Raw genomic sequence first — 21,563 nt, forward strand, 5'->3', positions numbered from 1 at the left:
GGAAGGGCAGGAAATACATGTCCCCTGTCCCTTGCACCGTGTCCTATATCCCCCTGTACCACAAGTACATAGTGCATCCCCCAACTGCTTGCACCATGTGCCCTCCGTCCCTTGCAACGCCTCCCTCCACGCTGCCCCTGCTGCCCCGCTGGGATGCTGCGGCCACCACCAGTCCCTCTGCTGCCCTGCTCAGTTTTGATGTGCCACTCATAGTAAAATGCCTTGATTTAAAAAGAAATCAGACCCCGTGTGAGTCAGACCCAAGTTTTCAAGTAAGGGCCCCGTTGCATTCTCCTCCACCACGTCCCCCGTTAATGATTTACAGAGGTTCCTGCCTGGAACCTCTCTTCTTACCCCTCTTTGTTAGCCCCAGCACATGGCAGGCTGGGTGAGAGCTGCAGAGGGAAAAGGGGCTCCAGGGGGCACCCACAAGTATTCCCTCACTCTCTGGCGTGTGCCCTGGGTGCCCCTGAGAGCAATGGTGGGGCTAAAGCTAAAGAGGAGGAGCCCCGCGGTGAAGAAGGTGCCGGATCCCCAGCATGGGCTGGCCGCATCCATGGACACAGGGATTGGCACACGGCTCCGTTCCTGGTGGTGCCCTGATTTATGCCACCCCTTTCTATCGGTGCCGGCAGCGGCCCTCCAGCAGAGCCCCAGTCTTTGTGCTCCTGGAGGCAGCCCCGAGGAGGTTTCATGTTACTGGAAAAGTGGGATGTCGGGATGCTCCTGGGGCAGCCCCGCAGACAAAAGGCCATTGTGCACGGCAGTGTGGCTGCAGCATCCCAGCTCCCAGCAGCCCACCCCAGGAGGTGGCACAGCCGGTGGCCCAGGAGCATGGGGCACCCTTCTGTGGGACACCGAGCAGCCCCCCAAAACCAATGGGACGCTCCACTTCGGGGTGCCTGAGCCAAAGCAGCCTCCCCCGTGGACCCCTTCTCTTTGGGCAGCAGCACGCAAAGCGCATCCTCGCCATGGCAGGGGATGGGAGAGGCACTCACTGGGCTCAGGCTGGTGATGCAGCCCCTGCCGAACCAAGCGGGTGCACAGGCAGGGACATGTCCCCACGGGCAGCAGCAGGTCAGGGCGTGCAGGCAAGGGGGGGCTGCCCAGGCATGGCAGCATCGTCCCCACCTGAGCCAGAGCTGCTTTCCAGCCCCACCGGCTCATCCGGCTCACCCTGCACCAGCACTCCCTGAGCTGCACATTAGGTTTATGTCTGTATTTACATACATGAAGTTATGCAAGTTGGAGGCCTGGGCAGCACCAAGCTGGGGCAGCGAGCACATCCAGGTTCAGCTCCTGCAGGCAGGAGATTAAAAGCAAGCAAATCCCAATTTTTTGTTAAAGGAGGAGGGGGAATTAGACCTGGTTCTGGGATCAAGGGGGTCTGAAGCCCAAGCCCCACAGTATGGAAGGCAGCAGCAGCTGAACACCCCTGAAGCCAGGGGTTTTAGGGACTGTGAACAAGAGGAAGGATGAGACAGGGATAGGTTGGTGGTCACTCAGGGTGCCTTGCGCCTGCCCCAGCCTCTGTCCTCCTATGGAGGACGTTGTGCCCATAGGGATGGCTTCACCTCTGGTTCCCACGGCATGGCTGGACCTGTGGCCAAGTGGACAAGCTCTTCCCTAAATCCGCAGCTCCCGGAGGCAGGGAATGTGGCCCCCAACGCCTCCCCATCACAAACACAAAATGCCACATCCAGAGGGTCAGGAGGGAGGGAATGTGCCACGAGCGCCTGGCAGCACCGGGACGAGCCTTGTGACTCTCGCCCAAGGCGGCCAAGCTGTCCCAGGGGTGACTTCCCGGCAGAGCTTTCAAAACAAGGCAGCACCCGATGTGTTTGGCTTGGTCCAGGCAGATTTGGCCATTTCTCTCCAGGCACAAAGGGCACCCATGCTCTTGGTCAGCCGGGCCCCTCAATGCTGGAGGGTTGAGACAGGCATAAGGCGTAATCTTCACTTTCTTCCCCTCCAACTTTGCACCATAGAGACCCATGTACACCTCCAGCAGCCCTTCTCCCCAACACCCAGTCCCCCCTGGGTATAGATGGGGGGCAGGCGCTCAGCAACCTGCATGCCTCGGCCCCTTCCCACTCTGGAAGCAAGCAAAGAGGCTGCCAGCAACGTCTTTTCCTGGTGCTTAATCATTGATTGTGGCCAGTAATAAATATTTCAGCAGGGATTTGCACGCAAGCTCTGAGATAACAGTGATGGGAGGAAGGATGGGTCCTGCGTGCCTGGCTTCACTGCCGCCTCTCCTCCACAGAGCAACTCAAGTCCTTCTGCTTCTTGGAGGAAGAGTATTTGTTCCTGTGTGTCGGAAGCTCTTCAGGATGTGGCAAACCTCAGGAAAGCCCTTTCCAAGACCTGGGGTCTCAGGATGCTCCACACTGGAGATGTCATCCCAGGAGGAGGAGTTCAGCCCTGCAGTGCCTTAAGAAACATGGAATGTGGCAAACTCAACGCTCACCCTATTGCACTGGGCAAGAACTAATGAAGGCAGTTAATTAACCATGGACCCATCTGCAGAGCTTTCTTGCTTGTGCAGCCACCACTCACCTTATAGAGAAAAAGCAGAACTGGGTGGAAACGTGGGGGGGTCTCCAGTCATTCCAGCAGTGACTGGAGGACACTGGGTCCCATAGTGCCATGAACATTGACTCTGGCCATGCCAAGCTCAGCCAACTCCTGTGCTGGAAGAGACAGACAAGACTGAAGCAGTAAGCTCAGGCCGGGGTCAGACCTTGCCACCATCCTCCTGCCCCTGATCTGAAGCTGTGTCCCCTCCTCAGAGACACCAGGAACGCCCAAGGGGCTGCAGGGAGAGGGGCTTCTCTATACAGAGGAGCCAAATACGTGCTGCCCTGCCTGCATCAACCCAAGGGTGCTGGAAATGAGAAAACTCAGCTTCAGAGTGTGCTGGGTCCTGCCTGCGGCTTGTGCAGCAGGAGCATCCCCAACAAATGGTCCCCATGATGCAGCCTGGACCGGAGCAGTGCAGGGGGATGCTCCAAGCGCAGAATGAAACCTCCCCGGCCAGCAAAATCACAGCAATGCAGGGTAAAGGCATCTAAGAGGAACCCAGTGCAGCCTGAGCACCAGAACTGACCATGGTGAAACATGTTCTCCAGCAAGTCACCCCACCTCTGAGCCACTTCAGCGGCATCACTGATGTTTCCCCATCAGTGCAGTGAGGGTAACAATAGAGCTACCGGATTAATGAACTGTTGTTCAGGAGGGCTCTGGAGGTGGCAAACACACCCCGCTCTTCATTAGCCCGCAGCAGTTATCCAACAGCCTGGGCTGAGATTGTTTCCAGAGCTGCCTTAGAGGATCCAGTTTCCCCTTTTCCAGGGACATCAGCAGGAATTAGGCACCTAAATCCTAAACGCAGCTTTGCAGGGCTCAGTGGCAGAGCAGGATGAGGTGTCCCCCTCCCTAGGGCCACCCTCTGGTCCCCCACGAGGGGAGTCAATCAGTGCCTGCAGTATTGCAGAGCCCTGCTGAACTGAAGCAGCAGGGAATGATTTCAAGCACCTTCTTTTCCTGGGGATCTGGCAGAGGTGCAGCTTTTCCCAAGCACTGGGCACCCGCTTCCCCATCAGATCTCCTTCCAGGCCTGAAACACAAAAGAGGAATAGGGATACCCGCTAATTCACACGTGCACCCCCCATCCGGCATCACCACCTCCCACAAACTCAGGGCTCGCACTCTTGAAAGCACCAGCATTAAGCCTATAATTATCAGGTGATTTAGGAATTTGCCCCCGGAATAGGGCTACGGGAAAACACTGCTCTGGTGAGTGTTAAATCTACTCAGTGGGGGAGAAGGAAGGAGCTGTTTAATCAAGTTAAAAGGACAGTTTCGGGGTGGGTCTGGGGCTGTTTGGCCACATGGGACTTCATCAATGGGGCCAGCGGGAAACAAAGCCGGGAGGGGAAACAAAGGCCCCATCCCTGTCCTCCCTCCTGCCACAGCCGGCCCCACAAGCACCCCCACCAGGGACAACCCCTGCATTGGGCTCAGCCGCCATGGAAGAGGGGGGAACAAATCACTTCTTGTTTCCCTGCTTCCAGACGTTGTCACTTTCGGATCTCACCCTGAACCCGCACCGGGCGCAGGCTTTAACTCAAGAAAACTGCAAAAACAAAAGTGAAAATGATCTTCCCGGCCTGAAGCCCTGGGCCCAGCACTGGGATCTGCTGGAATCCCAGTGCCCTGCAGCGCTCTGCTCCTCACCTCGCTGCATAGGCATCGCACAGGGATTCCTTCTTGTTTAACACAGGGGATGCTGCCCTGAGCCCCCTTCCCGCGGGTGCAGACCTCACTGCCGTGCATTGCCAGGCTCTTTCCAAAATCCCCTGGGCCCTCCTGGCCTGGCAAACAAGCCCTGAGCACCAAATCAATCCCATTTCCCCAAATCCCCGTTTATTTTCCCTATTTCCCCTCCTCACGCGCAGTTGTGTGCAGGTTTCCCGTCGGAACACTGCTCACAGCTGCTGGAAGCATCTCAGCACCACTCTTTAGTTTCGAGGGACCACTGCAGCACTGTTTTGCTTTAAAGACCAAGTGGTCACCCCACAGGTGAACCCAGCCTGGGGGGTTCTGGCATGGCCTCACTGAGCAGGGAATTGCCCAAAGTCTCAGGGATTAAAGCAAGAAGGAGCAGCCCAGGTTGTTCGCAGCTCTCTGGTTACAGCCATTCACTGCTGCTGCAGAATAAATAACGAGGGATATTAATAACAACGAGCCTCTGCCAGGGACAGAAACCAAATTCCTTGCCAGGCCCACAGCAAAGGGGAGAAGCCCAAGAGTGGCCATGGGCAGGGCTGTGGTTGCTGCTGACAGAGGGTACCCTGGCACCTCCAGATGCAGGGGAACACCGACGTGGGTCAAAGAGATACTCAGGGTCTGCACACCCCACCCTGTCCAGATGCAAGGCACTCAGGTGAAGGAGATCCATCACCATTCCCAAGCGGGGGACCCAGAGCCAGGCTCAGCTCCAGTGCAAGCAGGGCGATGCCAGCTCTTTGTACAGGCGTTTGTAAACAGGTCAGGCTCTCACAGGGTGGTTTTCCCCTCTTCTTGGCTTTCATTTTTTAATCATCCCGAGGGGACAGTGCCTTGATTGTGCTTTGGGCAGGGGAATTTGCAGGGGATTTGAAAAATCCAAGTGAAAATGAGCAAAACCAGTGCCACGAGCCTGGCTCTGTTGATCTGCTCCTTTTCGCACCACAAACCTTCCTGGCTGAAGCAGTTTTGCACATGCAGGTACTGATGCTCCCCAGTTTCACATTTTTAAAGGTGTTTTTTCTTTTCATTAATAAAAACTTGCCTGAAACCCAAATCCAGCTTCAGGCAGTTTAAAGTTCAGCTCCTAAATCCAGTTTCGTGTCAGGAGAGTCAAAAGCACCTAAATTGGAGTTTCCATTACATTTGTGACTGGAGTTTCTGCAGGAGTCTGGGGGAAGTCCCGACACCGAGAGGAGATCTGGATTTCCTTGCATCCACCAAGAAATTCCCCATGAGATCCCCAATGCCTGCCATGCTTTGGAAAACCTTGCCCCTGACACAATGGGGTTTCAGGGTACTTACCTGGTGAGCTGACCCCAGCTCCTGTTCCAGACCGACCTAAACCGCTTCCAAACCAGATCACAGGAATTCAGAATAAAGCTCTTTCACTCCAGACCAACCTCACCGTCTGCTTGAACCCCAGGGAGAGCCCCTGGGCTGCTCACCAGCTCCTAAACCCCCCCGGTGCTCAGCGGGCAGCACTTCCACACCAGCCTCCCATGGTGCTACAGTACAAAAATACACTAAATACCACAACAACACCCATCCGGGCCTGGGAGGCCCCAGGGATGCCTACATCCCTGTGCCTACAGATGGGGACCAGAGGCTTTTTTGGGGTGTGTGTGCATGGGGCTTAACCCGGCAGGGGTGCAGCAAAAGGGAAGAGCATCATGCTTTGCCTATGGGTGATGGAGCCGGTGGGTGGCACAGCCCCACGGAGATCCCGAATCCCCTCCCTCAGCCCCAACCAGCGCTGTCCGCTCTGCCGGGGGCGTTCAGCACCGAGGGGTACCCGCGCCCCCCGCACGGCCCCGCCAAGAGCATCCCCGGCTGAGGGGGGGGGTTTATCCTCCATCCGCCACGCGCGCTGCCTCCATCCCCCCAGGGGGACCCTCCGCCGGCCCCGGGGCTCGGGGCGGGGGAGCAGCCGCCGCCCGCCCGCCGCAGCCCTTTGAACGGACCTATCGGTCCCGGCCCCGCCGCCGCCCGCCCCCGGCCGTGATGCAGCCGGGCTCCTCCTCCCCCCGCTCCGCAAGGGCTGGAAGCTCCCCTTAGCCTGGTTGCCCTTATTTAATTTCGAGTGTGATTTTGCTATTTTTAGCAGCTGGATCCCCTCCAGTAAGGCTGGGAGCTCGCTCCTTTTTTTTTTCCCCCCTTTCTCCCCACTTCCCGCCCCCCCCTCCCTTTTCCCTATTTTCCTTTTTTTTTCCTCGTTCCTGCAAATGATTTTGATCCAGCTTCCTTCCTCCTGGAGTATTTCCCCCCCCCCCTTTATTATTTATATAAATAAGAGGGGGGCCTGGCTGAGCCGTGGATGCGTGTGTGAGTCGCAGCCTCTCTCTCTGCCTTCTTTCAGATCCGCATTTGCGAGCAGCCGCCGCCGCCGGGAGGGGGGGGGTTTAATTCTCTTCACAACACAGACACGCCAGGACAAAAAAAATAACCCCCAAAAACACGAAACCGCCCCCCAAAAAACCCACCCCAAGCACCCGGCTCCGGGATCAAGCTGACTGTGAGTGCCGGCCTTCCTCTTTCCTTTCTGCTCCGGGGGGTGCGGGGAGGGCCGGGGGGTGGTTGAGAAGGGGGAGAGCCGGGTTCTGCTCCCCCCCTTCCGCATGCTGCGCACGATCGCCCCCGGTTTGCTTGGTATGTGCAAGGACGCGTGTGTGCGTGCGGCGGCCCGGCTCCGCAATGCCTCTCGCTATTATTGTTGTTATTAATTACCGGTATTAATAGTGCGATGCACCTGGCGGGGCGGGGGGGGGGGGGGGACGGGGGTCCCCTGCGCTCCGGTACTTTGGCTCCACTTGCGCGGTGCCGGTGATGCGCGGCCGCGGCCCCTGCCCGGGCTCGCAGCGTGCGCGGGGCCGTGCGGGGCGGGCCGGGGCCGTGCAAGGTGCGCGGGGCCGCGGCCGGTGCGTGGCGCGGGATCGGGACCGTGCGTGGGGCCGGTGCGAGGGGCCGAGCGCAAGGGGACACGCACGGACAAACACACACAGAGACGCGCGCGGGTCGGTGCGAAGTTGCGGTGCTGGGGGCTCGCCCCCACCCCGCACGGTGCCCACGCTGCGGGACCTTGGGGCCGCGCACCCCGCACCCAGCCCTCCCCGGGCGGGGGGGCCGTGGAATGTGACCCAGGGCTGGCTCCACCCGGGGTTTATTATACCCCGCAGGACAGGGGCTTCACAAAGCGTGTGATGGTGCCCTTCCTGCCTCTTTTCTTTCTCCCCCACCTCCCTCCTTCCTTTCTTTTATCACTTCCTTTTATTATGCATGCCCAGGAAGGAAGGGGGGGGGGATGACTTTCCTTAATAGCGGGCCTGAGGGGGCTTCAAAGCAGCCCCATGGAGGGTTTGTCTAATGAGGAGCCGCGCACATCCCTTCCCAGCCCTCGCACCCCTGCCGAACAGGCTCTTCAACTTCTGCTCCACTACTCCTTCCCCTCCTCCCTCTCCCGTCCTCCCTCTGCCAGGAGGTGCGGCCGGGATCCTTCTCCAGCTGCAATCGGGCTGGATTTCCTGGGCGTGAAGAGATTTCTGCTTTTTTTCCTTTAAGATCTAAGCCACCGCCTGTCTCCTGCCTCTCCTGGGCTGGTTTGTTTAATCTAAGAGTAGGTGGCAGGAGCAGGAGTGGGGGATTTATGGGGTTATTTGCACAGAGCTGCGTAAGCCAGCGCGGGCGGGCTGGGGGAGGCAGGAGCAGGCCCAGGGGCAGCGAGGAGCATCGCTCCGAGGGACCAGGTTGGCTCTTTTGCAACCCAAACCATGCTTGTGTAAGAGGTGGCTGCTGGGAATGGCCCAGCTCCTGTCGTGGGGCTGGGGAATGAGTCCGGTGGCTCCCCATCCACAGGGATGGAGAGGGGAGTTTTTCTCCTCCCAACTCCATCAATCCAGAGGCAGATGTAGCCCCTCCACCTCCAAACCCTGCACAGATTTATCCCTCCCAGCCTCGAGGAGCCCGGCAGCCCCCTGCCCTCCTCTCCGACTGATTCCTCCCTGCGTGGAAAGGTTTCTCTCTCAGCTGCTTCCTTTCCTCCATGGCAACACTGCTGCTCCCTCCCTCCTTCCCTCCCTCCCATACGGCTTCGATGCACATGAGCGGGGCTGGAACTGCTTCCCGCGCTGTGTCCGGCACCATCCGCAGGCTCGGGATGCACCCAGGGTCAGGCAGGTGCTACCGCGCTGGGGCCACCCTCGGGTGCTGGCTGGGAAGGTGCTGGGGTGGGAGTGGGAAGCATCCCCCAGCTCCATCCTCCTCCTCATCCCCCTTTACTGAAGCACGGCAAGGAGCCCTCAGCCCCCGGGGCTGATTTCAGCCCTGGAGCCCATGGGGGCAGCTTGGAGGTGGCAGAGGGATGGGACGTGCATATCCTTTCCCCAGCACCAACTGTGGCAGCAGGCTCCGGCTCGGGGGCCATTCCCAGTGGGAAGAGTCCCCTCAGCATCCCCGTCTGGAGCCGCTGCGTGGGGCCGTGTCTGTCCCAGCACGGCGCGGTGGGGGCTGTACTGGGCCCATCTGTTTCCAGCTTCGGGAGAGGCTACGGCACAGCTCGGAAGCTGTGTTTCCTTTGACAAAGATTGACTTAAAAAGAGGCAAACCCGTCCCAGCCCCTGCTCAAACAGTGTTTTTCTGCCCTAAATCTAAACCATTCTTCTCTTTTTTTGTCTGAGAGACCCCTCGAAGGGCTCTGGGCTGCTCTGAGTAATGCTTTCGGGGTGTTTACACGGCAGCGTGGTTTCTGTCTCTCTGTTGTTGTTGTTTTGCACTCGTGAGTCACTTCCAGAGGGGAGCAGGAGCTGACGTGTGGTTTGTAACAACCCTCGAAGGTCTGAGCCTGGCTCCTGGCACTGCACATCCCACCCGTGCCCTCCCCAGCCATCCCCATGAGGCTCAGCATCCCCTGGGATGGCGGGGCTCAGCACCCTGGCTGCCCCCCGCAGCCCTGTTCTCTCCGGTAGCGCTGTCCCAGCTGCTCTAATGCTGCCCAGATTGAAACCAGTTGCTCAGAAGCAGGGGTAGGCAGAGATAGGGACAGTGCCTCCGCCTTTGCATGCAGAGCAGCCCCGGGGAGAGGTGGCTCAGGGGGGTTGCTCCATCCATCCCAGAGCAAAGCTGTGATTGTTCTCCCAGGCAGCTCCAAGCCCCATGCTTATGGGCAGTGAGATGGGGCTGTTTCCATTGGGAATCATCACATCACCCCCCAAGCAGGTGCCCCCTCTGCATGGCCGCAGTCTCCCAGCCAAGGAGCGGAGTGAGAGCCCTGCACTCAGGATCACCATTAAGAACCAGGGCTGTGGTAGCAGTCCTGCTCCCTTCCAGCCTGGAGCCCATCCTCCTGGCTCCTGCATTGGGAGCTGGGTGTGGATCTGGCCCCACGGCTCTGGAAAAGCCGGTTTTCGCTATGGCCCCGGGGAAGCGTCGAAGTGGAGGGGGGAAGATGGAGCCTTTCCCTCTGTGGGATTTCCCTATGAGCAAGGAAAGGCATCCAGCCCTTTGGAACATTCACAGGGAAGGGGAAAGCTCAGTGTCCCTTGGACAACGGACCGGTTTGGGGGTTCCTTGTCCTTAAACCCAGCTGGGGGGCAGGAGTGAGGTAGGGGTGCAGTGGGGCTGGATGTGGAGAGCAGGGCTGTGGGAGCCATGTGGGGCCCTGAGACCCCCATGGGGGTGCCCAGAGGCCCTGTGCCACCATTCACCTTGTTCCGAGTCGCCGGCGTCAGCAGCAGGTCTGGGATTTCAAAGACTCCACATTAAATCCGGAGCCGCTTTCCTCCGTTCCGGAAAGCGAACGGGCTCTGCAGGAACGGGCCGAGCTGCTGCTCCCCAGATGCTTGCTGGGGACCCTGAGAGCTGCCATAGCACTGGGGCACTGATTGATGCAGCAGGTGCCATGCCATGGGATGCGCAGCAGGGACCAAAGGCCTGTTTGCTGGAGGGACATGGGGGCCGTTGGGGTGGTTTTGCCGCAGCAGGAGGGATGGTCTTTGCTGCCCGCGGTGCTCTGTGTTTCTGGGGCACAGAAGTCCTGCACCCCCCCGTGTGGTACTGCTGAATGGGTTCAAAACTACAGGTGGGGTCTCTTCTAGGCATAGCTTTTAGTGATGCTTTTGGTTTCTCCACCACGGGCTGGTCCATGCAGAGAGAGCAGCAGGGTGCAGGCGAGCCTCCGGGAAGGGATGGAATAAGGTAGAAGCTGCTCATTTCAGCTGCATGATAATTCTAAGAGGCATTATTAGAGGGGGGACCCTCGTCCTTGTCACCTCCTGTCTGTGCTGATACCCGCACTGCCATCCGCATCCCGATAGAGGGACCAGGAGGTGGCTGCCGGGGGCCCAGCATCCTTACCTGGGAGGTAGCAGGGACAGAGCATGGCCGTAACTCCATGGGAGGCTCCGTCTGCTCCACTCATCCCTCTGAGCTCCCAGTGCCTGCCTGCTCTGGGGTGAGGGCTGGAGGGAACAGCATGGGCCAGCGTGGCCAAACCATCACTGACCCCCCCCTTCTTCCCCCGCTGTTGCTGGAAGGACCATGAGCGAATCCAGTGCCAAATCCAGCCAGCCCCTGGCTTCCAAAGGGGAGAAGGACGTGTCGGAGAAGAGGGGCCGGGGGCGGCCCAGGAAGAAGCCGCAGGTACATGGGGTTCCCTGGGAGGTGTGGGTGGACCCCAATGGGCAGCTCTGCCCATAGCAGTGCCCTCGGGGCCGGGCACCCCCATGTTACAGGGCAGCGAGAAACATCCCCTACTTGCACCCCAAGCAGCATCCCCCGGGCCGGGATGGGGATGCCTGCAATGAGCCCCCACCACCTCCCTTTGGGCAGCTCCTCCTGCTGCTCAGAACCCTCCCAAGGGGCTTCACACCCCTTTAGCTCTATAACACCCCATTGCTCCTGTCCAGGGAAGGGCTTGGGGCCTCCCCTTGCTCCACCTCAGCCTGAACCTGCCTTTGCAGACAGGCTAATTAAAGCCCCATTAGCAAAAGCTGCTCAGAGGGATAAGATGCTGCTGGAGCCTTTGCAGTGCCAACTCCTCCTCCAGTTCCCTCCCAGGGGCAGGGGGGTTCGGGCACGTTTTCCTCACTGGCAGGTTCCCTTTGCCAGGCAGCAGCATCAGCACCAAGCTGGGGTCCGGGGCTGAGGAACCAGCCGGGACCATGGGCTAAGCCACGCTGCTAATGCCAGGTGGGATGGGTCATGTATGAGCCCGGGTGAAGGACACGCAGCAGCCTGAGCGCCAATCCCAGTGCAATCAGTGCTCCCAGTACCACATGCAAGAGCATCTCTGCCGCGGGGAATGGGACTCCCAGCCTGGAGCATCCCAGGGTATCCTGGTGCATCCCAGTTTATCCTGGTGCACTGGGAGCCACTCAGGGCACGCATCCATGCCCAGGGACCCCCATCTGTAGTGACCCCCCTCTGCTCTCCCTCCAGCAGGAGCCCAGTGAGGCCCCGACCCCCAAGAGACCCCGCGGACGGCCAAAGGGCAGTAAAAACAAGGCCACCCCAAAAGGCAGGGTAGGTGCTGGGGATGGGGGATGCTCTGGCCAAGCTCCGTTTTGAGTTCAATTACAAGCAATCTGCGGCTGATCTATCTCTGGGGGTGTGGGGGGGGGTTGGCGCTGACCCCCAGGGAAGGGGAGGGGGGGCAGGATCTGTGCGTGTCAGGATGAGGACACCAGCAAGGAACCTGTTTGCAAAACAGGCGACTCACATCCTGCGCCCACCCCGTGAGTCATAGGAGGGGTCCTGCCTGCGGGCCGGGACGTGCCATTGGGGTGATGAATCTGGCAGTCGTTGGGTGGGAGGAAGGGGACCAGCATCCTCCCTCCTCCTCCAGCAGCATCCTGGGGATGAGGGACCAGCCCCAGCTTGACCAAAACGTCTCTTTTTGCCCCCAATTTGCTCAGAAAGCCGCAGTCACACCAGGGAGAAAACCTCGAGGACGACCCAAAAAGTCGGTGAGTGGGGTTTTCCCTTCCTCCTCCATGCTGGAAGGGTGCCTGGCCCTTTGCGTGTACAGCAGCGCCCCCCCCCCCCCCCCCCCCCGTGCATTCTGGTCACCTCTAATTTTGTGCTTTCCTCCCTTAATTTCACCCCCCCCCCCCCCTTAGTTTACAGCCCCATGGGATGTAGCAGGCACCCACAAGTGCCACCCAGACAGTTGAGAGCAGGTTTCATCTCCCTTCCCCACGTGCACATCCTGTTGTCCCCAGCCCTGTGCCACATCCCCATGGACAACTCGGACACCCAGGAGCATCCTCACTGTGATGTGGCTCTGCCCCATGTGAGATTTTGCCCCTTTTCCCACTTTAATTCCTTGTGGAAGGCAATGGAGCTGAGACCAGGTTGCACCCTGGGGTCTCCTGCCCCGGTGTCACAGAACCAGGGACTGTTTTGGGGCCCCCAGGGTGGGACCGAGCCCATCCCATGCCCTGTGCTGCTGCTCCATGGAGGCAGCGGGGCCGGCGCTGACTCATGCTCACACTCGCCCTGACTCAGCACCACGTGCAGATGCTCATGGCCACCCCGGGGGCACTTGGGGACAAGGCAGCATCACATCGGGATGTGGGGCTCCCTCCTTGCACTGAGCCCACGCAGGGGGGTTCTTACCTGGGATTTAACCCACAATGGTCAGACCTGGAGCGAAGGCCGGAGCCCCGGTCCAGGAGGATGCTGGTGCCTCCCTCTTTGCGCAAGGGATGCGATGTGGCTGGGGAGCCCTTCCTCCATGGATGGTGGGGGGTGCCTGCAGCCCCTGGCCCCCCCTGACCGCGCTCCCTCGCCTCGCAGCAGCAGGACGAAGAGGAGGTGAACATTTCCCAGGAGTCATCCGAGGAGGAGCAGTGAAACCTCCGGAACCGGCGCTACCTCATTGCCTGATCGATGGTCCCATGTCCCCGGCGGCCGGGGGACAGGGATGGGGAGAAACCCACGGCGCAGCCCTGGCTTTGTCCTCCTCCCTCCTCTGCTCCCTCCTCACCCTCAGACAACGGCAGCACTGGAAAATGGCCCAACCCGGGTGGCCCCCACAGCCCCCTGCCCGGGGGGGGCACCCTCCCCAGTTCCCCTCTCTCCCCAGTGCTGGGTTATGGGGCAGCCCCACTGGCAAACGGGGTGCCTGGCAGAGAGCTGGGGCTGGGACCCCCTGCCTTTGCTGCCCCCCCAGTGCAGTGATCTCACCCATCCAAAGCGGGCGCTGGGCTTTGCCCCGGGGACCCTGCAGGGAAGAGATGAGGGGGTCAGCGAAGGCGAGACCCTCGCATGGATCAGACCTTAGCCCCGGCCTGCTGCTACCCCAGGCAAACCTCCCCTTGCACCCATCCCCGAGGGTCCCAAGTGGGGCCAGCTCAGGGCAGCCCCTTCCCCATCGGTTCTGCTATAAACAGAGTTGGTTTTTAGTACTTGTTTTGGGGTTGTTTTCCTTTCATTCACAACTACCTCTGGATATTTAAGTTCCTCTCTGCACTCACACACGTGCTGCTGCTGTGCCAGCTGCCGGGGCATTGCTGGCTCCATGGTTCCTTTCTCGGGGGTGTCGCTTGGGGCCAGGGGGTGTTTTTGGTTTGGTTTTTCCTTTCCCCTTTGTTTTTTGGGTTGGTTTTTGTTTGTTTTCATTAATTGCTGGTTTTACAGCCGAGGTTTTGTTCTGCTGCTCCCCGGGCCAGCGGCTGCGGCGGGATGGGGACTGTGGGATGCTTCCCCTCCGCACCGCTCCCTGCACAGCGGCTGCAGCGGGACCGGAGATCGGTGCCGGGCGGCCCCGGTGAGGGACAATCGGGGTTTGGTTGGTTTGGTCTTTTCCTTTTGGGTTCACTGTTAACGACCTTTTGGGTTCCTCTTTGCAGTTACTTGAATAAAACGTTTTATGGATGTTTGACGCCTCTGCCCTGGTCCATGCACACAGGCACAAACTGATGCTCCGCAAGGAACCTTCTCCATAGGACCTTGATGGTGCCATCCTCCGTAGGGATGGATGGGAACTGCCAATGGGAACAGAAACAGGCAAAACCCTGCCGCCCCCCCTCCAAGAACTCCCATGCTCAGCACCTTTATGCAACCAAACCGAGCCACGATGCTGCTATGGTGGGGACATGATGCTGACCCCCAGGCTGGCCTGGGGCCTGCTGAAACCCTCCCTGCCCTATGCAGGAGGCTCTGGCCAAGTGCAGAGAAACACCTTTATTGGCTCCAGCACTGCTGCCCCACAGGCATCGTGCCCCCCGCACCCTGCAAAGGCCCGCATCCGGATGCTGCCGCACCGGGTACCAGCCCCGGCCGCCCCGCTCAGGGCGTTCTAAGGGGCTGGCGGGGCAGTTCAAGCAAAAGAAATCAGCAGAACTTGGTGCCAAGGTGGGAGATCACCCGTTAGCATCAGTGCTCGTGGCCTGGGATCACTCCCGGCAGCGCCACACTACTTCGGGTGCATCCTGCCCTTCCCGACAGGCAGCGGTGCCGGTGCGGACACATTCATCCCTTGGCTCCTGTGGTCAGGATTCGGTCCCAGCTCTGCAGCAGGATCAGGCCTTCCAGTCCCCGCGCAGGGGCCGGAGGGGCGCAGCCCCCTCCCAGCCAGGCATCACCTGCAACACACAGTGCTATGGGGGGGGACAGCCCCAGCCCCAACCCAGAGGGGCAAAGCAACCCCAGACTATGTCAGGATGGGTGGAGGAGCCACCACAGCCCATGTCTCCCATCTGGATGATGCCCAACCCCTCGCTTAGCTCCCAGAGACGCTTCCGCAGGGCAGGCTGGCACCGGGGGCTCCCACCCGGGCCCAAAACACCCGCGGTGCTGCCGAACGCTGCTTCCCCATGTAAAAGATGGGCACGGCTGGAAAACGCCCCACGCAGCCAAACCCAAGCCCTGCAGCCCCGAACCACCGGAGCGGCTCAACCCACCCGGGCATCCTCCGCCTGCACCAGCAGCTCCTGCTCCGACTCCTGCAGCTCCTCGGCCGGGTCGTAGCTGTACATGGGCAGCAGGCGGTGCCGCAACCGGTCGAACCTGCCCGGGGTGCGGCGGCTCAGCAGGGTCCGGTCCCACGGGCCCCCCCCCGTAAGCCCGCACCCCGCCGCTCACCTCCGCTTCTTCTGGATGTACATCACCTGCGGGGAAAGGCGTCAGCGGGCCCCGGCCGCGCCTCGGCTGCCCCGGACCCCCTCCATCCCTGCCCCGACCCCGCTCACCGCGGCCAGGACGGCTCCGAGGAGGGTGACGAGGACGAAGGGGCCCAGGACGTAGCCCACCAGCGAGTCCCCCGCCGCGCCCGGGGCCGTGGGGGCCGTGGCGTTGCTCATAGCCCAGCGCCGGCTCCTGCCCGCATCGGGACACCCGTGTCCGGCCCCACGGGGGGGGGACGTCTGCGGGCGGCGGTCAGCGCCCAGCGCGCCCGGCGCTAACGACCCCCGGGACACGAGGAGCCCCGCTCGATGGGGGGGGGGGGACGGGGACGGGCACGCAACGACCTCAGCCCCCCCCCCCCCCCGGCCCCGACCCTCGGCCCCCCCCCTCCCATCCCGCATCCCCGCCCCACCTGCGCGCGCCGCGCACCCCCCGCGCCCGGAACCCACGCGGCGGCGCGTGACGGGCGGGGCGGGGCAACGGGCGGGGCCCTTGGCGCGGGGTGGGGGCGGTGGCAGAGCGCGGCCGGGAGGGGGCAGCAGAGACCGGGCCGGGGGGGGGGGGCGTGAAGGAGGGAAAGGGAAAAATGAGGGAGGAAAAGAGGAAAGAAAAGGGGAAAATGGGAAAATTGAAAACGGGGGGGGGAAGAAGGAAAAAACAGAACGGGGAAAATAAGGAAAAGGCTCTTGGGGGGGTGGAAGCAGCGGATGGATGCAGGATGAAGGGATGGGAGGTGCGCATCGGGGCAGAGGGGTGGGTAGGCGCACAGATGATGATGGACGGACAGAGGGACGATGGAGCTACAGGCAGAGGGCGAGGAGACAGGGCCATGGTGGTGCCGGCGGTGTCACTCATGGCAGTGGCAGCACCCAGCCCTGATCCCGGCCGTGGGGCTAATCCGCTTTGCCCACGCTGGAGCCAGATGGCCCCACTAAGCGGGTCAGCCCCTGGGAGCAGGAGGCACTGGGGAGCAAGGAGCCACGTTTTGCTGCCGAGGAGCTAAGAACAATGAGGTGGAAGACAGGAGCCAGGAAAAGGCATGGGGGGCCTGGTCCCGTTGTCCATGCTGACCCTCCCTGCCCTATACAGTCTTCCCCAACCAGCCACAGCCTCAGTGGTTCCTGGTCCCCAAACCCATTGGCGCATGGGAGCATCACACCTGAGCGGGGCATTGCGGGATGCTCGCGGCAGCTCCTGCTGTGCTGCATCCGTCTCTTCCCGGCTGAAATAAATCCAACCATTTCTAGGAAAGTCCTTGGAGAGCACAAGGGAGCAGACTGGGGCTCACACAACAACTCCCCACGGCCACAGCATCTCCAAGTCCTGGGTGGCTCTTTTCTTTCCCCATCCGTTGCTGCCCAGAGCATCCAGACGAGGATAAAGGGGGAGCTGAGGGATGCTCATCCCTGGGGAAACCTCCCCGGGGATGCTGAGGTCAATGGCATAACCTGGCCTGGACATGTGGCACCTTCGTGACTGGGGTGGAAGGTGGGCTTTTAGCAGACAATGAGCCAGAATAGTGACACAGGGTATTTCTGCTCCAAAACTTGCAATGGGAGACACCAGCCCCTTCTCCTCCTCTGCTCAGACCCCAACAGAGAACTGGGGACAGCTTTGCTGAGCACTAAGCTCCATTTAAGCAGCTAAGAGCAAGCAATGGGATTTCCAGCCCGCGCATCGCTCCAGTGCTCACTCAGCCAGAGGTACCAGGGCAGGGGAAGCGCCAGCCCCAGGCCCACCAGAGGTTAACCTTGCCTTTGGCTCCATGCTGCAAATGTGAGGACATGAAGCATGAGCCAGGGGTTTCCCTTGCTGTAATAACGCAGGGCAGGAGGAGCCCAATTGCGTTCAGATCCCAAAGGGAATTTGCAAAGGAAGGTTAAGAGATGAATCTTCCAAACCACTTTGCAGATAAGCACCAGAGTTCCCATAGCTCACTTACCCAGGCAGGCAGGGAGGGCACGAGGCTGCTGAAGGGTTTGGGATACCCTGAGCCTGACCGTGGGCTTTGGGAAAGCAATCAGACGTTGGCACAGCATTTGTGCACATTTGTGTGCACATGCATGAAGCCATCACCCTGACTGTCCCCTTGCAGCGCTCAGCCCAGCTCTCGTGGTGCCAGTGGGGACTTGGCCTCTCAGAAAGGACTTTGTGAGATAGATGTGAGCAGACTTGGAGTCAGGACCATTCCTGCTCCACGAGGCCCTTGGTCAGGACTAGAAGCATCCAAACAAGACTAAATGCCTTAGAACTCACCCCGGTGTCAGTGCAGGGTGCCCTCCCTGTTCAGACGAGCCCATCTCAGCTTCGGGCTGCTCGTGACATCCCTCCAGATTTTCTTTTCCATCCCAAGGCACTTCAGGGAGGGCTTTCTCCTTTAGTGCCCCATGTCCAAGTTCATGTATGTGGGTACCAGCGCCGGGAAGAAGAGAGACCACGCAGCGAGCCGAGCTGTGTGTGAAATACTGGCGTGTTTATTGGTTGGCACTAGGTTACAGCCTGCACTTGTCAAACCTGCACCCTCCAAGTTTCAGTTTCCACTTCCTTAAGTCTCTTAAAGACAGCGACGACCTCTCCTCACTCACACACACACACACACACACACACAGAGACACCTCAAGAGAGGAACCAGCCTACCAAGCTGCCCGACACCAGCCATCAACATCTCAAAACACACCAAGTACTCAATGCAGAAGAGGGATGCGGGGTTTGTACCGATACCAGAGCTGAGTGTGGAGTGGGCACTGAGCCCCCTGGTCTCTGTGGAGACACTATGGGGTCCAAAGTACGTAGGTATAGCTACCCCTGCCAGCCAAGACTAAACAGGAGCAAGAGAGCACCTGCACTATTCATAAGCTCAAACTAAGATCTGAGCCTCAAGGCAAACAAAACGTTGCTTTCTATTGAATGCATTTGACTTTGACCCATGTTTCATAAAGGAGAACAAGTCCAAGTCAGTAAGAAAGAGAAGCATCAGCTGAAACGTGAGATTTCCAAAGCACTCTTGCAGTTGTAAAGTGTTTTTGCAAACCATTTCAAACAATCACGTTAACGTTACCAGATTGGAAACACAAAGCACTCGAGTGAGGAACAGAAGTCTGCAGCCGGAAGAACAAACCAAAACAGATTATGGGAATTACAAGTCCAAAACCATCCAGAATTCACAGAGAACCGAGCATTTAACTTACACCTCACTGAGAATCTCAGCCTTCTTTTAATCTAATAAATTAGCAAGCCTGGTCTCTACATCAGTTTTCCTCCTCCGAACTCACTGATGCTTCCATGTGAAAGCTAGGCAGCAGCAGCAGCACAGGAGCCCACATTGAGTTATCCCAATCATGCAGGAGCAGGTTATGCCAGGAGACCACTCGCTACCTCTGCTGCTGCCACCAGGCCTGGGCACTGAATGACTTGGAAAAGTATCTGCAAGGCTTTAAGACACCAACCAGCCTTTTCCCTAGGGATCGCTCCCACCATGCATGAGGCCGGCACAGGTCAGTACCTGGATTGGTACCAAAGTCTTACCCTTGGCTGTGAAGCTGAGTTGGAACCGGCTCAGACATGAAGAGAGTCACAGCCCCGCAGCTTCCATCTCGAGGTCTCTCGGTCCCATAAAGGATGGAGAAGCCACAGCAGAGGCATCCACACCGCTGCCATCAGCTGTGCCCTTTGCAGGGTGATCATTTATCCCACTGCTCTGACCGGCACCGGGAGCGCTGCCGGGGACAGCGGGTCTGGGAAGGCCAAGCAGGAAACACGAAGTGATTGCTCCAGCTCTTCTGATGCAATAAATATCAAACAGGACACACACAGGTTCAGCAAACACTCTTGGACCTCCCAAGGTTCATTTCTGAGGCAATTCTAGAGCCAATTTCTCAATAACTTCAAAATTCTCACTTTCCCACAAAAAGGAGGAAAAAAACCCCATCAAGTAGCACCAAAAAGAGGTTTTATAAATCTCCTAAATACATCTTCAACCCAGTTTTCTTTTTCACTCACCCACACCTCTCTCGTGTACAGACCTCATGACACCACACCCAGTAAAGCACTACACATATCTACACGTCACCTTCCACCGCCGAAGCCAAAAGCCCTGTCTTCAATTCATTCCAACACTAAGAAAAGTGAGGCTCACATACGTAGATATATACATATATATGTATGTTATAGTATCTAACACTGAGACAAGATGAGAGGACACCAAGAGCAAGGTCACCTGCATGCCCAGGCTGTGATGCAGCCACTAGATGATGCTATGTTATTGAGCAGAAGAACAGGGCCAGGAGGGAAGGCAGAGTCATTTAAAGGCAGGGTACGAAGTTGTTCAGCATCTTTGTAAGATAAAAGCTCTTCACACCAACAAGGGCCCACAACAACTTCATTTCTTGATGCAAGTTTGGCTGAAGTGCCCGATCTATTTCAAGGAGCCAGCACCAGTTGTAGCTTCCTCTCCAGGCAAGTTAAACACCCGAACCTATCTTTCACAAGCTGCCACATTCCCCCAGGTTTGCTTGCACTGGATGCTTTGTGCAGGTACAAACATTGCATCTGGCTCTCTGAAAAGCACAAACATCAATTCGGGATAAAGCAGCGCTTCTGAGGACGAGCAAGGGAATCTAAATGGTTGTAACTGGGAGAGGCAAAGATTCACCCAGTGCAGCTCCAAATCAGCTGCTCTCCAGAGCACAAAGTGTGTTGCAAAACGGTGACATGTTCACTGCATGGATAAGTTGAGGCAGAGGCCACCAAGTCCATGCTCAATTTGAGAAGGGAACCGAGGATTCCTGACATTCCCTACCGACATTTTTTGCCACTGAACACTTTGTGTGGAAAAAGCAACACTAGCAGATTCCGATCCCTGTTGATTTTCCAGTTTATAGAGATTGCTTTAAGGCACATTCAAGATGACACTGAACTAAACTGCTGTCTTGCTCAAGAGAAATTGGGGAAGTGCACACAATGTCCAGCACTGAGTCAGAAAGCCGATGTGGATGCCTGAACTACTGTTCCTTTCCAGCCCCCTAACTAGAACTCTTACCTTCTTCCACAGCAGTGAGACTGAAGGCCATCATCATCATCAGAACATTCACATCTGAACAGTTTCTTATCAGGTATCATAGAGACAAGAACCCCATTAAATCACAGCAGCCCTACTATCAAGAACCAACAGCCACTCCCAAGTACTTCTTGCATCTTACCATACTGACCATCAGCAAGAGATGGGGGGATAATAGGCCAGATACGCTCTCCCTATCTGATCTATGAGGCAGCTTAAAAACCCAAACCACTGAAGTGCCCCTCCATTAAAGCCCCTATTGTTATCCCCTTGTATTGGGTTTTAATTACAGTTACTGGCTAATAGGGTCTATCAGTAATACCAGTCTAGGACTTCAGCTCTGTTTAACAGCATTAAACATGAACAAGCGAGCTCGCCATCAGAATCCTCGGAATGATCTTTAGCTACATCTGCCCTACACTTACTGAACAGCCTCATCCTGACACCTTTTCTTTCACAGATTTAGCTCAAGATTTCAACGGTAAAACCCCTCAGATGGTACATGCCATGTTCTGAGAGCCCAAAGTCATGAACAACTAACAACTACCCTATGCAGTGCCCATGGCACAGCAGCCGGTGGCTGCAGTACATCCTGCACCCTCCGGCTGTCACTGCCTCAGTCCTAAAGAGCTTTTACAGTCCAAAGTTAAAACTTATTTTCAATTTGAAAAAGAATAAATCTCATTTTCAGTTTGCAAAGCAGCCATTAACCCAAAGGAATGCTGTGCCAAATGATGTACCTGGAGAGGGGAACGCCAAACACTCATTTCTTCTATGAAGTCACTGCAGTTCTGAGCTTGGCCAAAGCTAACCCTCAGAGAGCACAGCCAGGGCTGTAACAAGTAGAAACACTGTGCAGGGCTAAAGGAGGTACAAGCTTCCCCTGGCTTTGTGACAATACCAAGTTTCTCTATCGCCAATAAACTATTGTCTAGAATTAAATAATCCAGCTTTGTGAAGACACCAAAAGACATCTTTGTGAAGCGACCAAAGTACTTCACCCTTACTGAATGCCAGATTCCAGGGACATGGGGAAAAAAAATCTCTTCTTTCACTCTTCTCTAGGCATCTCCCAGGAAAAAGAGTCACCTCCCAG

General features: G+C 58.0%; 2 protein-coding genes across 3 annotated transcripts; one reads left to right on the forward strand and one right to left on the reverse strand.

Annotated features, from left to right (window-relative positions):
* Positions 1-10,821: 10,821 nt before the first annotated feature.
* On the forward strand, positions 10,822-13,181 carry HMGA1 (high mobility group AT-hook 1; the record flags this gene model as incomplete). 2 transcript variants are annotated; one of them, XM_080633054.1, is made up of 4 exons in its annotated part: positions 10,822-10,923; positions 11,725-11,805; positions 12,198-12,248; positions 13,081-13,181. In XM_080633054.1, the coding sequence occupies 4 exons, from the start codon at positions 10,822-10,824 to the stop codon at positions 13,135-13,137; spliced, it is 291 nt and encodes a 96-aa protein (XP_080489180.1). The 2 variants fall into 2 exon arrangements, with proteins under 2 accessions (XP_080489180.1, XP_080489179.1); XM_080633053.1 differs by having other exon boundaries at positions 11,722-11,805; positions 13,084-13,137.
* A 1,846-nt stretch (positions 13,182-15,027) lies between these two features.
* On the reverse strand, positions 15,028-15,880 carry SMIM29 (small integral membrane protein 29). The gene is made up of 4 exons (XM_080633114.1): positions 15,824-15,880; positions 15,477-15,650; positions 15,370-15,395; positions 15,028-15,294 (listed from the first exon to the last, which is right to left on the reverse strand). The coding sequence occupies exons 2-4, from the start codon at positions 15,585-15,587 to the stop codon at positions 15,180-15,182; spliced, it is 252 nt and encodes an 83-aa protein (XP_080489240.1). The 5' UTR covers positions 15,588-15,650; positions 15,824-15,880; the 3' UTR covers positions 15,028-15,179.
* Between the last annotated feature and the right edge of the window lie 5,683 nt (positions 15,881-21,563).

Source organism: Psittacula echo, assembly GCF_963264785.1.
Source record: "Psittacula echo genome assembly, chromosome: 22".
NCBI classification, from domain to species: Eukaryota; Metazoa; Chordata; class Aves; order Psittaciformes; family Psittacidae; genus Psittacula; species Psittacula echo.